Source organism: Fundulus heteroclitus, chromosome 16, assembly GCF_011125445.2.
Source record: "Fundulus heteroclitus isolate FHET01 chromosome 16, MU-UCD_Fhet_4.1, whole genome shotgun sequence".
Classification (NCBI taxonomy): Eukaryota; Metazoa; Chordata; class Actinopteri; order Cyprinodontiformes; family Fundulidae; genus Fundulus; species Fundulus heteroclitus.
In genome coordinates, this window is record NC_046376.1 from 35,061,504 (window position 1) to 35,076,793 (window position 15,290).

Genomic DNA, 15,290 nt, shown 5'->3' on the forward strand with positions numbered 1-15,290 from the left:
TTATTGACATTTTCTGTTGTCACAATAGGTATTGATATTGTCTGAGTGCCTCGCGCTAAGCTCCTCTCTTACCTTGAGAATCCTTGGAGTGTTCAGGACAGCATGCACTTCCTTTCAGCAGCCAGTAAACTCCTCCTCCTAACAAACACATGAGAAACACAGTGACCAGCCAGAGTCCGTACAAGCACCGGGATGCTACTTACACAGCCTTACAAAAGTGTTGATCCCTTGGAACTTTTTACATTTTGTTATATTTTAACTGCAAACCTCAGGACAAACACAAAGTAGTGCATAACTGTGAAGTCAAGGAAAAATTAGTAATAGTCTTCACTATTTTCACATAAATCATTAAGACCAGGGAACCCAGCAGACAGGTCAGGGAGAACGTTTACAGGAGGGTTAAGTTCTACAACAACATCCCGAGCTTTGAACATCTCCCATAGCTCTCTGTTCATGCATCATCTGAACACGGAGAGAGGATGGACCACCTGCAGACCTACTATTAAAACCTACATGCTGCAAAAAAAACTAAGATTAGACATAATCTTGGACATGGCATCTCCATGATAAAACTTGGTGGTGGTGCTGCATCGTCCTCCGGGGCCATCCTCCCACCCAGCAAACACTGAGCTTCTTTTAGTCCGTGGAGGAGCATCACCTTCTATCACGACAGTGACCCTGAACGTACAGCCAGGGCTACAGTAGAATGGTTTAGATCAGGCATGTCCAAACTGCGTCCCGGGGGCCATGTACCAGATCGACTCGGGTGGTCAGATTGGCTCGGGGGGCCTGCGCTTGTCACAATATGGCAACTCCACTCAAACAAACTACATTACGCTCGCGGTCTCCATTTGTTACAAATCGATTGTTTTTAATTTACGGTTATGTTCCTGTAACTTAATCGAGGCATGAAAACTTTTAACATCATTTTGGAATGCTTCTGTGGTAGTCTGACAATTTAATCGGTAATTTTTCAGGATCAAAGTTACATCTTAAGAGAAATTTCCTTCCTCCAATTTAAAAAAAAAGAAAGTTGTGAAGGGAAACTAAACCATGAACTCTTTTCAATTTTAATAAAAGTCTGCAGCCATTTTAATTTTATCACGGCATTCATCACTTTAAAATCAATAACGTTTATTCCTCCTTTTTCTACCGATATTACTATGTCGCTTTTCTGATCACGTTTTTTATTATTCCAGATGAATAATAAAAAACAGTTGCTCTTTTCTTCGAAAAGAGCAACTGTCAAATATTTGTTGATTTTTTGTAAAATGGCTTGAATATTTGTTCTGTCATTTTCAGTGTGGTCCTTGTTAATCATTATACCTAAATATTTTACCTCATTTATATCAATTAAAGTGGGTTGATTATTTTGAATTGCTAAGATTTCACATTTTTCTATGTTCATCTTTAAGCCTGAATCTTTTGAGAAAAAAGAAACCGCTAAATTAACTGAAATTGATTCATTACAAATGCAGACCGCGTGCTCGATGTAGTTTGTTTGAGTGGTGTTGCCATAATGTGACGTCATCGGGATGCCCAGGGACCATGGAGAATTTCTTCGTAAAATTTACAAACCACAATCCCGCTCTCGAATAAAACCTACACCCGCTATAATTACTTTAGTAAGTTGTCCAGACCAATCACAATGTTTTGCGTAATTATGCAAACGTTAAACCAATCATGTATAGTGGCGTCATCAGAAGGTGCAGGACCCGAGTCGATCTGACCACCCGAGTCGATCTGGTACCTACACCGGCCACTGGACTGGATGCAGTTGGTATCTTTCTTAAAATGCCAACTGCATTTTAAGAAAGATTTAGTCCACAGGTGGCTGGTACAGATTTAAAAAAAATTATTACAGACAGGTTAAAATCTCACAATTGAAAATGATAGGTGCAACACAAAGGACGTGTTTTTTTTATTTTATTTGTTTACATTTTCTTTAATTTCATAGTAAATAGGACCACAAATATCGACTTGTGTATTCAAATCAGCTTTTATTAAAATTAGCTAAATACACTTAGTGTTTTTAAAGAAACACTGAACCAAATTTTGTTCTTATATTGCTAAACCAAAAGTAATTCAGTTTTTGTCAGTCAAGTCAAAAATAATTTGTAAACTGGATGACCATGTTTTAATAAGGCAAAATGAGCAAAACCCTTTTTTAACTTCGGGTCGACAAAGATAGACAAAGATCCCTCTCCAAAAGAAAATCTGGTTAATGTTTGTATCTAAAATGGTCATATTTTATAGAGGTTAAAAATAAAAAAGAATCTGTAATTTATTTATTTTTACTCATTTTTTAGCCCTCAGGTACTTTTGGCTCACATGCCAAAAGGTTTGGACACCCCTGGTTTAGATCAAGCAGATTCCTCTGTTTGAATGGCCAAGTCAAAGTCCATACCTAAATCCAACAGGCAATCTGTTAAAAAGTGATGTCCACAGACGCTCTGCATTCAATCTCTGAATGTGCAAAGCAGGCAGAGGTTCCTTCCCCTACTAAACTCTGCTCTTTGTGTTCATCTCCCCACACAGCCCCAATAAAACACACTTTAGTCTGTGGTTCTAGTGAGACAAAATGTGGAACAGTTCCACGGGTGGGAATAGGCACAGTAAAACAAAACGAACTGGTTCCTCGTTGGTATGTCACCTTTTGCTATTGAGATTCTACTGATCTCATTTTAGAACCATGGGAAGGAACAGATGTTCACACAGCCGTGTCTAGTTTGGCCTTCCAAGGTCGTCTCGTTTCATTAACATGAGTTTGCTCCTTCAAAATAAAAGCAGAACACCTGAGCTGCATTTGATGTGTTTTTTTTTTTATGTATTTGTCTCATTCAGTTTTGGACTGGCCTCCATGTCCAGTGATGCTCTGTTACCGCGCGGGCCTGCGGACTTCGGTGACAGCGCGTCGAGCGCGAGCTCCTGCTCCCCTCGCGCCTCAGAAAATTCAGGCTGGCCTCGCGCTATTCTGACCAAGAACTTAACAGCAAAACGTCCCAAAGCGACATATTATCGGGTGGGTCAGGAGTCAGGGCGAGACAGCTAGCCGTCTAATTCAGCAGGTCTGCCCAGCTGGAGGCGCTTACCAGCACGGCTCTTTCCACCTGACTGGCAGCGGACATCTTCGGCAGCTCGGACAGGGATCTCTGCGGGTGGAGCATTTTTCTGCCGTTTAGAGGCAAATCCAAGACGAGTTTAACGACACCGTCCTTTCTCTGAGAGATGAAGGTGTTTTTGCAGCCCACTAGCTTAGCGGAGGATCTGTTGCCTTCAAAACCATCGGAAATTATGATGCCAATGAAAGTAAAGAGAATTTTTTGAGGAAAGTAAGACATAAAAACTCTATTGTACAAAGTAACAAATTTAACTTAATAGGCGTTCATGAAAATCCTATAAATACAAAACCTAATTTACAACAAAAAAACAGGATGCTTAAGAAATCTACCATTGTGCGTGTGCAGGTCATATTTTTCCCCTATCTTAAAATACATCCAAGTTTTACAGTTTAGGTTGTCTAAAACATTTTGCGCGTGCTGATTCTTGAATCTGAAATTTTATGTCGCCCAGTTCATGACAAAATAAATAAGTTTTGGTCTTTACGTGATCCGTGCGAACGCATCATTATACTGGTCACACACTTGCTGTTAAGATGGCTCCACCTACCAAACCTAATTTGGTAAACCCCGCCCACTCACACACAAACAAACCCCACTATGCAAAGTTCAGATGACATGTTACATTTTATCGCAGGTCATCAGAGAATCGATGGTGTAAAGGAGTGTGGTCTCTGTTTGGAGCCACATTTCAACAAAATAGCTGCAAACTAAAATGCTCTCTACGTGTACAATTTAGTTGTCTCTATCCGTGGCTCATTTTATATTGCCTACATTAGACATTTTGTAGATGCATTATTCTGCCCGTCACTGCTTGAGACATTTAGTGGTACACATAAAAGCTCACAAATGGACTTATCCTTCCATAAACACATCCAGTGGTATGGGGTTTCACTAAAATGTGAACATCAAAGTACAGCTGGGAAGTGAGCATGCATACCACTGCAGGATCTCACAAATACACATTTGTTTAAAAGCACAGAACCTGCCAGATCTGCTTTGTGTGATAGAAGCTGGTCACTTGGTGTTGGGAAACACTGTGGTGGACTGGTCACCTTTGACAGATTTCAACATAGATTCTGAAGCATTTGAGTTGCAAGGACCCTATAGGTGATATATTCTGTAGTGGATAACAAACCTGAAGCAAATGGTCTTCATAAAAATGTTTCTCTTTGGAACCTTTACTGGTACAGAGCTGTTTATATTGTAGTTTAGATTTTTCCACCACGCACACTCCAAACTCATACAATTTTGTCACAGAGCTAATATAGCAGACCCACAGTTGCAGGAGAAACCCTATCTCTAAAAACAGATGCAGCATGCCGTTGGTATTCTCAAGTTACACTAAACCCCAAGACTCCTGGAACAAATTTCTTTTGACAGGACCAAATGGACAGCTTTCCTCAGAGAATGACTGATGATCTGGGCTTGGTATGCAGCTACTGAACTGCTCAAAGCTCAGTTCAGTAGCACAGCTTCTAGAATATTGGGAGTTGTTTTGCCACTCATTTCAGAAAGTGAAACTAATCTGCAGTATCATATAGATTAATTACAGATAGAATGAAATATTTCAAGCCTTTATTTCTTTTAATTTTGTAATTTTCATGTCTCAAAAAATACAAAGGAATATTAATATATAAAGAATTATCACAAAGGAGAATAGAAAATCATGTTTTCAACAGAAATGTCAGGTTTCTATGCACTCAGTCAGTACTTTGTTGGTCCTTTAGGAAGAATTAGTGCATCAATGTAACGTCCGCCCGTCCATCCATCCATTGTCTTCCGCTTATCCGGGGTCGGGTCGCGGGGGTAGCAGCTTCAGTAGGGAGGCCCAGACGTCCCTCTCCCCAGCCACTTGGGCCAGCTCCTCCGGGGGAATCCCAAGGCGTACCCAGGCCAGCCGGGAGACATAGTCCCTCCAGCGTGTCCTGGGTCTTCCCTTGGGCCTTCTCCCGGTGGGACGTGCCCGGAACACCTCACCAGGGAGGCGTCCAAGAGGCATCCTAACCAGATGCCCGAGCCACCTCAACTGGCTCCTCTCGACGTGGAGGAGCAGCGGCTCTACTCTGAGTCCTCCCCGGATGACTGAGCTCCTCACCCTATCTCTAAGGGAGAGCCCAGACACACTACGGAGGAAACTCATTTTGGCCGCTTGTTTCCGGGATCTCGTTCTTTTGGTCACGACCCAAAGCTTGTGACCATAGATGAGGGTAGGAACGTAGATCGACCGGTAAATCGAGAGCTTCGCCTTTTGGCTCAGCTCTCTCTTCACCACAATGGACCGGTACAGCGCCCGCTTCACAGCAGACGCTGCACCAATCTGCCTGTCGATCTCCCGCTCCATATTCCCCTCATTCGTGAAGAAGACCTCAAGATACTTGAACTCCTCCACTAGGGGCAGCACATCCCCCCCAACCCGGAGAAGGCACTCTACCCTTTTCCGGTTCAAGACCATGGTCTCGGATTTGGAGGCACTGATTTTCATCCCGGCCGCTTCGTTTTCGGCTGCGAACCGCTCCAGTGAGAGCTGTAGATCACGCCCTGATGAAGCCAATAGGACCACGTCATCCACGAATAGCAGAGACGCAATCCTAAGGCCACCAAAACGGATCCCCTCAACACCTTGGCTGCGCCTAGAAATTCTGTCCATAAAAGTTATGAACAGAATCGGTGACAAAGGGCAACCTTGGCGGAGTCCAACTCTCACCGGAAACGAGTCCGACTTACTGCCAGCAATGCAGACCAGACTCTGACACCGGCCATGCAGAGACCTGACAGCCCTTATTAAAGGGCCCGGTACTCCATACTCCCGGAGTACCCCCCACAGGATCCCTTGAGGGACACGGTGGAATGCCTTCTCCAGATCCACAAAACACATGTAGACTGGTTGGGCAAACTCCCATGCCCCCTCCAGAATCCTGCTGAGGGTGTAGAGCTGGTCCAGTGTTCCACGGCCAGGACGAAAACCACACTGCTCTTCCTGAATCAAGAATCTTTATTGTCACCACCGTGACACTTTTGTTTTTTGAGACAGACACCAGCTCAGCATGTTATGGGGTGCTGAATGTACCCACAGTGAATTGCTTTTCGTTACATTTTTTACATTCGGCACACGATAGGATGTATACAAATAATATATACAGGCAGGCATGACAGACATAGTATTTTCACCCCCTTTTTAATATATATAAATGAAGTCAGTTGGCTGCACTGGCCAAACACATTTCCTGAGAAGCTTGAGCGTCCAAAATAGTCTTTAGGGTCTGCTAAGATTCATACAGAGGTCCGAAAGTCTGATATCGGTCCTTTTTGAATGATATGATCAATATGAATTACTGTGCTGTATGAATTAATCCCTCAAAGCTTTGATGATCCTCAGGACCTTTATTCTGTCCGCACACTCCCCCTGTATTCAGAGAGCAGCGTGTTCAGTCTTCCTGGTCCTCCTGCAGTCCACTTTGACCTCCTTGGTCTTACTGTGTTCTTGGCGCACTGCTGTGTCAGATTGCAGACCTCATCTCTGTAGTGGGTCTCATTGATGGAGATGAGACCCACCACATTAGTGTCGTCCACAAACTTCACTACCCTGTTTGTGGGATGGACAGCAGAACAGTCCTGGGTGAAGAGGATGAATGGAGCAGGGCTAAGAACACAGCCCTGTGGTGTTCCTGTGTTTAGGATCAGTGAGCAGATGTGTTTCCCTATCCTCCCCATCTGGGGCCTGTTGGTGAGGAAGTCACTGATCTAGGAGCAGAGAGGTGTGGATAGTCCCATGTTGTGGAGCTTCAGAGGCAGAATGTCTGGGAGCACAGTGTTGAAGGCTGAGCTGACGTTCATGAAGAGCATCCTAACATAGGTGTTGGGATGCTGCAGATGAGTCAGAGCTGAATGAAGTGCTAACGAGACAGCATCCTCTGTGGAGGGATTCTCACTGTAGGCAAACAGCAGGCTGTCCAGGCCAGCGGGGATGGTGTCCTTGTTGTGTTTCAGGAGCATCCCCTCGTGGTTCTGCTGGGGTGTTCAGGAAGCCCAGGTTGCTTTGATAGCAGCGTTGCAGATGATATGGCAGCCCAAACCGTCAATGACTCTGGAAACTTCACCATGGACTTCAAGCTTTGCGGATGCACAGTCATACTTTTGAAATTGTACTGCCTTGTTGTTTAAAACAAAAAAACTTTTGTGAATTATTTTTGCTCTGCTTCTCAATAAAGTGCTATAATTTGATCCAATCACTGTTTCCTTTTATTTAATAAGTGAATCAGTTATTTCCTACAACACACTGTACCCTGCTCCTGTTTTCCTTTAACAGATCATTAGATTTTCGTCTCATCTTACCTCATTCAAAAATGCTTTTTTTGATTAACTTCCTTAGTTTTTTTCCTTTTACTTTGATTTACCATAGATATTGACAAATGATCACATATATCATCTTGGTACCTCACCAGTAATAGCTTTTTTAATCCATCCATCCATCCATTTTCTAATCCGCTTAATCCCTCATGGGGTCGCGGGGGTTGCTGGTACCTATCTCCAGCATTCACTGGGCTAGAGGCGGGGTACACCCTGGGCAGGTCGCCAGTCTAGCTTTTTTAATTTAATTTGTAAATATAAGTAAACATTATCAATTAAAGTAGCACTAGTAAACTAGTGAAGTTGCCTATCGGTATATAAATGGTACGCATTAGTGAGTGTGATTAGGTGAATGTGGCTATAGTAAGTGTTTTGAGTGGTCAATATGACTGGAAGAGGGCTGTATAAGTTCAGTCTATATACCACTATAGTGAATCAGGCTGGTTAAGTAATAACTTCTACTGGACATTACATCAATAAAATCGGTAATTGTTTTTGCACTGTCCGTGTTCAAAAAAGCTATATTGAAATCTCAATGTACAGGTTCTGGTCATTTAATTAGAATATCATGAATAAGTAGACTTTTTTCAGTAATTCAATTCAAAAAGTTAAACTTGAATATTATATTCATTCATTACACACAGACTGATTTTTCAAGTGTTTATTTCTTTTAATTTTGATGATTATAACGGACAACTAATGAAAACCTCAAATTCAGTACATCAGAATATTTGAATATTACTCAAGACCAATACCAAAAAAGGATTTCCAAAAAAGTTGGCCAACTGAAAAGCAAGAACATGAAAAGTATGAGGATGTACAGCTCTCAATACTTAGTTGGGGCTCCTTTTCCTAAGATTACTGCAATTATGCAGCATGGCAGGGAGCCCATCCGTCTGTGGCGCTGCTCAGGTGTTATGAGAGCCCAGGTTGCTCTGATAGTTGCCTTCAGCTCTTCTGCATCGTTAGTTTGGTGTATCGCATCTTCCTCTTCACAATAACCCAGATATTGTCTATGGGGTTAAGGTCAGGCGAGTTTGCTGGTCAACCAAGAACAAGGATACTGTGGTCCTTAAGCCAGGTACTAGTAGCTTTGACTCTGTGTGCATGAACCAAACCCTGTTGGAAAATTAAATCTGCATCTCCATAAAGTTGGTCAGCAACAGGGAGCATGAAGTGCTCTAAAACATCAGATTTGACCTCAGAAAACAAAGTGGACCAACAGCAGCAGATGATATGGCACTCCACACTATCATTGACTGTGGAAACTTTACACTGGACCTCAAGCAACGTGTGCCTCCAGACTCTGGGACCTTGGTTTCCAAAGGAACAGCCAGCCTCTTTAGCAATGACCTTCTGTGTCTTGCCCTCCATATGCAAGGTGTCAATGATTGTCATTTGGACAACTGTGAAGTCAGCAGTCTTCCCCATGATTGTGAAGCCCACAATGGACTGGGACCATTTAAAGGCCTTTACTGGTGGTTGGAGTACTTAGCTGATTAGAGTGTGGCACCAGGTGAAAAGGTCCAATATTGGACCGTTTCACGATATTCTAATTTTCTGAATTTGGGGTTTTCATTAGTTTTCAGTTATAATCATCACAATTAAAAGAAATAAAGACCTCAAATATATCAGTGCGTAATGAATAAATATACAAGTTTCACTTTTTAAATGGAATTATGAAGAACATTTTTTTCCCCATGATAGTCTAATTATGTGACCTGTATTAATGACCGTCTCTTAGACACCTGGCATGTCAGCAGCCTTCCAAGCAATTGTGTACACCATGATGTGGAATTAATGGATTAATCATCAAATTAAAATACTAGAAATATTTAATTGTGATAATCTATAGGAGTTAAACTTTTTGAAATGAGTCACAAAACTATTAAACTTTTACTTAATATTCTTTTTTTCAAGTTGTACTTGCATATACACTCACCGGCCACTTTATTAGGTACCCCATCCTAGTAACGGGTTGGACCCCCTTTTGCCTTCAGAACTGCCTCAATTCTTCGTGGCATAGATTCAACAAGGTGCTGGAAGCATTCCTCAGGGAGTTTGGTCCATATTGACATGATGGCATCACACAGTTGCCGCAGATTTGTCGGCTGCACATCCATGATGCGAATCTCCCGTTCCACCACATCCCAAAGATGCTCTATTGGATTGAGATCTGGTGACTGTGGAGGCCATTTGAGTACAGCGAACTCATTGTCATGTTCAAGAAACCAGTCTGAGATGATTCCAGCTTTATGACATGGCGCATTATCCTGCTGAAAGTAGCCATCATGGGTTGGGTACATTGTGGTCATAAAGGGATGGACATGGTCAGCAACAATACTCAGGTAGGCTGTGGCGTTGCAACGATGCTCAATTGGTACCAAGGGGCCCAAAGAGTGCCAAGAAAATATTCCCCACACCATGACACCACCACCACCAGCCTGAACCGTTGATACAAGGCAGGATGGATCCATGCTTTCATGTTGTAGACGCCAAATTCTGACCCTACCATCCGAATGTCGCAGCAGAAATCGAGACTCATCAGACCAGGCAACGTTTTTCCAATCTTCTATTGTCCAATATCGATGAGCTTGTGCAAATTGTAGCCTCAGTTTCCTGTTCTTAGCTGAAAGGAGTGGCACCCGATGTGGTCTTCTGCTGCTGTAGCCCATCTGCCTCAAAGTTCGACGTACTGTGCGTTCAGAGATGCTCTTCGGCCCACCTTGGTTGTAACGGGTGGTTATTTGAGTCACTGTTGCCCTTCTATCAGCTCGAACCAGTCTGGCCATTCTCCTCTGGCCTCTGGCATCAACAAGGCATTTCCGCCCACAGAACTGCCGCTCACTGGATGTTTTTTCTTTTTCGGACCATTCTCTGTAAACCCTAGAGATGGTTGTGCGTGAAAATCCCAGTAGATTAGCAGTTTCTGAAATACTCAGACCAGCCCTTCTGGCACCAACAATCATGCCACGTTCAAAGTCACTCAAATCACCTTTCTTCCCCATACTGATGCTCGGTTTGAACTGCAGGAGATTCTCTTGACCATGTCTACATGCCTAAATGCACTGAGCTGCCGCCATGTGATTGGCTGCTTAGAAATTAAGTGTTAACGAGCAGTTGGACAGGTGTACCTAATAAAGTGGCCGGTGAGTGTATACTGGTATTTAGTGAACCATGTCTATGCGCTAGACTGACTTCCTCACTAGTGGGTGATCATTAACTATCATATATTAAAGTATTTCAGAGTAAAATGCGAGACCTTCAGTCCAACAGCTTATGCTCAAGTCATGCTGTATAATGAATTAATACATGGGTCAACTCTAAAAGCATAGTGTGGGTGGATGACCCAAAGTTCAGGTCTTGGACTGAAACGTTGTGTTAGGACCTTGAATAAGCTGTTCACATACAAATGGCAAAAACAAATGAAGCAACCTTCTAAAGAATGGGCCAAAGTTGTTTCCACAATGTGAGACTGACCAGGCCAGACAGAAGATGCAACATCAGGGCTTTGCCTTTTAAGGTGCTTCAACCTTTTCCACACAGACAGTGGTGGTGTAGTTATATCACTTTGTAACCATCATAAAGTCTCTACTTACATTTACACCACAATCCTGATAAATTGCTATGAAAGCCAACATGTTATTTATTTATGGAGAAAAAAAAAAACAGTAACAATGTCAGTAATCAGGAGAGGATTTATTAAACAGCACAAAAATTCTTGGTATTTCTACATACACAGAATCATAAATAACCCCCAAAACCAAAGTTGCATCCTCTCTTTACTGATGGGATCCAAATCCTTATGATTTCAATGCAATAGGCCAGACTGTAGAAGCCACATATTTATAAACCATTTACAGTGGAACGACACCATCTACAGTATCAAGTAATAGATGTTAGTCGTTCGGCAGAGTCCAAAACAAAAAGTAGTTCTCATTAATTCAGGTTACTGTAAATACAAAAGGAACCCTACGTAGCCTCGTGTGCTATTTACAACTGTCTTCTAAAAACAGGTTTTCACCCTCAAGTGTCTGAAAAACTAAAATAAAATATTTACCATGGCAAACAAGAAGTTTTTCTCAATAAAACACTGTATTTCCTAATACACAACTAAGGAGGTCAATTTGAAAAGAAACCAATTCCTTTCTACTTTAAACTGAGGAAAGTGTAAATTAAGAAAAATGCTGAGGTCTTCTGGTGGCCACTTATCCAATCAGAGCAGTGATTGTTCAGGTCATTTCATCCGAGCTAAAAGACAAAAAGGACAGCTTGCTCCTACAGCATGTTCACAAAACAACCACATCCCTGCTTCCAAAATCGTTCTCTTCTTTTTGAATCAATAACTGGGACATTTGCTCGTTTACTTCAATGCTATGTTCTCTTGTCTTTTCCATTTTGAAGAGTCGCTCAAAAAAGTGGGTCTTTGATTTAAAATAATAAACATTTACAAGCCAGGAAACAGAAGTCATGAAACGTTCATAGTTATTAGAAACATTGATCAACTTTTTTAAAGTATAGATTTCAAAATGATTTATTTTATTAGAATTTTTAAGGGTGACTATAATTCTAGCCCCTGTGATTTTGTAAAAACTAAGAAATATCTCAATCTGTACCTTTTTTCATTCCAAATAATTAAATCAAAAGGTTGAATTCTTCTACTACTGCAATAAAAGATACTGCTAAATGTGGAGAGCGCGGTATTTGAAAGCTGAAGAACTGTGACCACAGATCAAGTCCTTTAATAAAAAGTCTTAAAGGGAAGAAAAAAGATTGTGGGAAATGAACTTGACAGCTTAACAACCCGAATAATTAATCTGCTCAGCAGTAATAGCAGAAGCAGTTACTGCTTTGCTTTAGCCATTATGTCACATTTCATGCTTCAAATGTTGTGCACAAGGCCCAAAGTATCAACTGCAGCACGAAGCTGAGTTTATGCGACATGTGACAACGCCGCGGCTCTGTGTTTTTTTTTTTTTTTTTTAAATTGGTGCAGAGGAGGAATTATTCATCATAACCACAGCTGTCCCTCACTTCATTTTGGAGCCTGAGTGCGTAAATGAAGAATGTAACAAGCCATCTAACCGGTGAACTGTGTAACAGATTACGTTCCATCAAGAATCAGGTCAAGACTGAAATAAAAATATCTTAAAGAAAGGATTTGATTAACGGTTGTTGAATCCCACCTAAACTTCTCAGCCGAATTAATACTCTCCCACAACTTAAAAACAAAGAAACAAAAAAAACAACTCCCAAACACATTACCAACACTGGGACTTATTAATAAATATCCTTTAAAAACACAAATCACTAACTGGATTCACCTTCTTAAACAAACCCAAAAGACCCAACAATTTAGTATGTGGAACTCCAGTAGCTTATCCTGCAGTTTAAGGCCTCAACACGTCTGCTGCTCTGTCCTTAGAGATCACACCCACTGATAAGAAACAAGGATTCTGTCATTCAGGAGGGAGTCATGACCGTGCTGCACCAAGAAGACCGACAGAGGAACAGAAATAAATACATCTAGAATTGAAATACTTGAAGGGTTTCAATATTAAGGCAATGCAGTGGCATGTTCTTGGTGGTTTCTGTTACGAATTTAATGACGGGAAAAGGGGGAAAAAAAGCCCAGTTTATGCTTAAAATGCACACATGGGGAAAACAATGTTTAGTTTTATGTGTGCACAAAACATGACAGCAACACCTCTAGCCCCACAGTGGGACTGGACCGCTAAATCCTTCTAGACGGCATGCTTCATCGACCATGGTGTTTGAAACCAGGACTGCTGCTGCAGGGCAGTAGAACCTCATTCTGGAGCATTATGACAATGGTTTATTCTCCCAGTACAGTCGATGGTCGAGGTTGCCATTTTAAGAAAGAAAAAGCCAAAATGCCAGACCTGGGCTGTAATGGGGCAAACAATGAGGCTGGTACTGGGGCAAAATGAAATAAAACCACTAGAATTTAAAACAAAAACTCATTAGATGACAAAGAAGAGATAAATGATTAATAACTGCGTGGTCCAGAGGATAGGTCACCTCTCGCTCTAGTGAATGTAGGCTCTGTAGACTGCAGAGATATCATTGTCTGACTGGTCCAGTGCTTTAGCCCTCTTGTAAACCTGCAGGTGGAACAGTGGAAAGGTCATGCACATGGCTAGAAACCATTTATCTGAGCAGAATAAACATTTCATTCATTATTTTTCCTTCAGGCCCATCTAAAGTACCACCAAGTTAAAGTGCATCGATTTAAATTAAAATTATCAATGCAACGTTTAACCCTTGGGTAATTACATTAAAAAGGGAAACTCCTACAGATTCAATCCCCACAGGCTGAAAGGTCTCAAGTGTTTACTTCTGTTTATGTAGATGATTCTGCTTACAGATAATCAAAACCCAAAATTCAGACCAATAGAGGATCTTTAACTTAAAGGTTATAAAAGTTTGTGCTGTACCCAGTACTTAGGGTAATTACTGGATCAGTGCGGCATGGCATGAAGGCGAGCAGCCTGTGGTTCTGCTGAGGTGTTCTGGAAGTCTAGCTTGCTTTAAAAAATCTCATCTTCCTCTTGACCCCCCATAGACCCTTCTATGGGGTTCTGGTCAGGCCGATTTGTTGTCTAATCATGCCCAGTAAGACCAAGGTCATTGGACCAGCTCTTGGTACCTTTAGCAGTGTGGGCTGGTGCTGGTACCAGGTCCTGCTGGAAGATGAAATTAGCAGCTTGATCAAACCTGAGAAACTCTAAAAAGGTCCTGAGAGATGTCCGAGTTGACTCTGGACTTCAGAAAACCCAGTGGACCAGAACCAGCAGATGACATAGTAAGCGATCCCTAAGCAATGGTTCAGTTCTTGTTCTCCTTAGCCCAGGTAAAATGGTTCTGATGTGCTGTTTGGTCTGGTAAATATGTACATCTTGTAATATTCTGATTTTGGGATTTCATTTCAGCAATAATCATCAAAATAAACAGGGAAAAAAACACTGAAATAGATAACTGTAGAATGAATCTATATAACTTACGAATTTCACTTCTTGAGTCTAATAACTGAAATGAATTCAATTCTTATTGATATACTGATTTAAACAATACAGCTGTTAAACACCACAGGAGTACCTCATTGGCTGCTGCAGCCATTGGAGTCGGATGGTTGGCCATGTCACCCATAGAGATGGCTAGCCTCAGGTCCTTCTGAATGTGTTTCAAATAGTAATCTGGTTTAAAGTTGCCTTGCAAAATGTCTGCAAGAAACAGAAAAACACTTGTGCTGTGTCTGACTGAATATCAAGGGCAGTAAATATGCTTTCAAATGTTGGGAGATCATTAAAGCCCTTTTTCAAGCAGAGTTAAAAACAACAACAAATGTTACAGCCATTAACAATGAAAATCCATTATTCCACATGGAAAGATGCTTCAGAATCAGAGTCCCTTCATAGAGACTTACTCTGACATTTCTGGTCCACAAAGGTGCTCGCCATCTGGCCCTGGCACAGGATGTCCAGGAAGGTCTGCTGCGACTGGCCGGTGGCCTGAGCGAGAGTCAGTCCCTCTGCAATGGTGGCCATGAAACTGCCCTGGACCATGTTGAGGATGAGCATCATCCTCGCTGCATTGCCTGCTTCACCTAGAGATACACGAAGCCACATGGTTTTAACTCCCACACAGAAGGATTTATACTCTGAAGACTCTATATAGGATATTTTGCCACAGCACAACCACACATTTTACTCTATCGCATTAGGATTTATGTGACAGATCTAATTAAAGTAGTGCATAATTGTCAAGTGGGAGGAAATGATGTGTGATTTTCCATTTTCC

At 41.8% G+C, this 15,290-nt stretch overlaps 1 protein-coding gene across 3 annotated transcripts in view; it reads right to left on the bottom strand.

Moving 5' to 3' along the window:
- LOC118556101 (putative oxidoreductase GLYR1) overlaps nt 1-15,290 on the bottom strand; it is an 84,896-nt gene that overhangs the window by 51,174 nt on the left and 18,432 nt on the right. For 2 of the 3 annotated variants that reach the window (XM_012879552.3, XM_012879551.3), the window contains 3 exons: nt 14,917-15,096; nt 14,589-14,713; nt 11,148-13,594 (listed from right to left, as the gene is read on the bottom strand). In XM_012879552.3, coding sequence (XP_012735006.1) covers nt 13,520-13,594; nt 14,589-14,713; nt 14,917-15,096 — 380 coding nt within the window. In that variant the 3' untranslated portion in view covers nt 11,148-13,519. Of the gene's footprint in view, nt 1-11,147; nt 13,595-14,588; nt 14,714-14,916; nt 15,097-15,290 lie in introns of those variants that run through there. The other variant, XR_004933012.1, reaches the window with a different exon arrangement.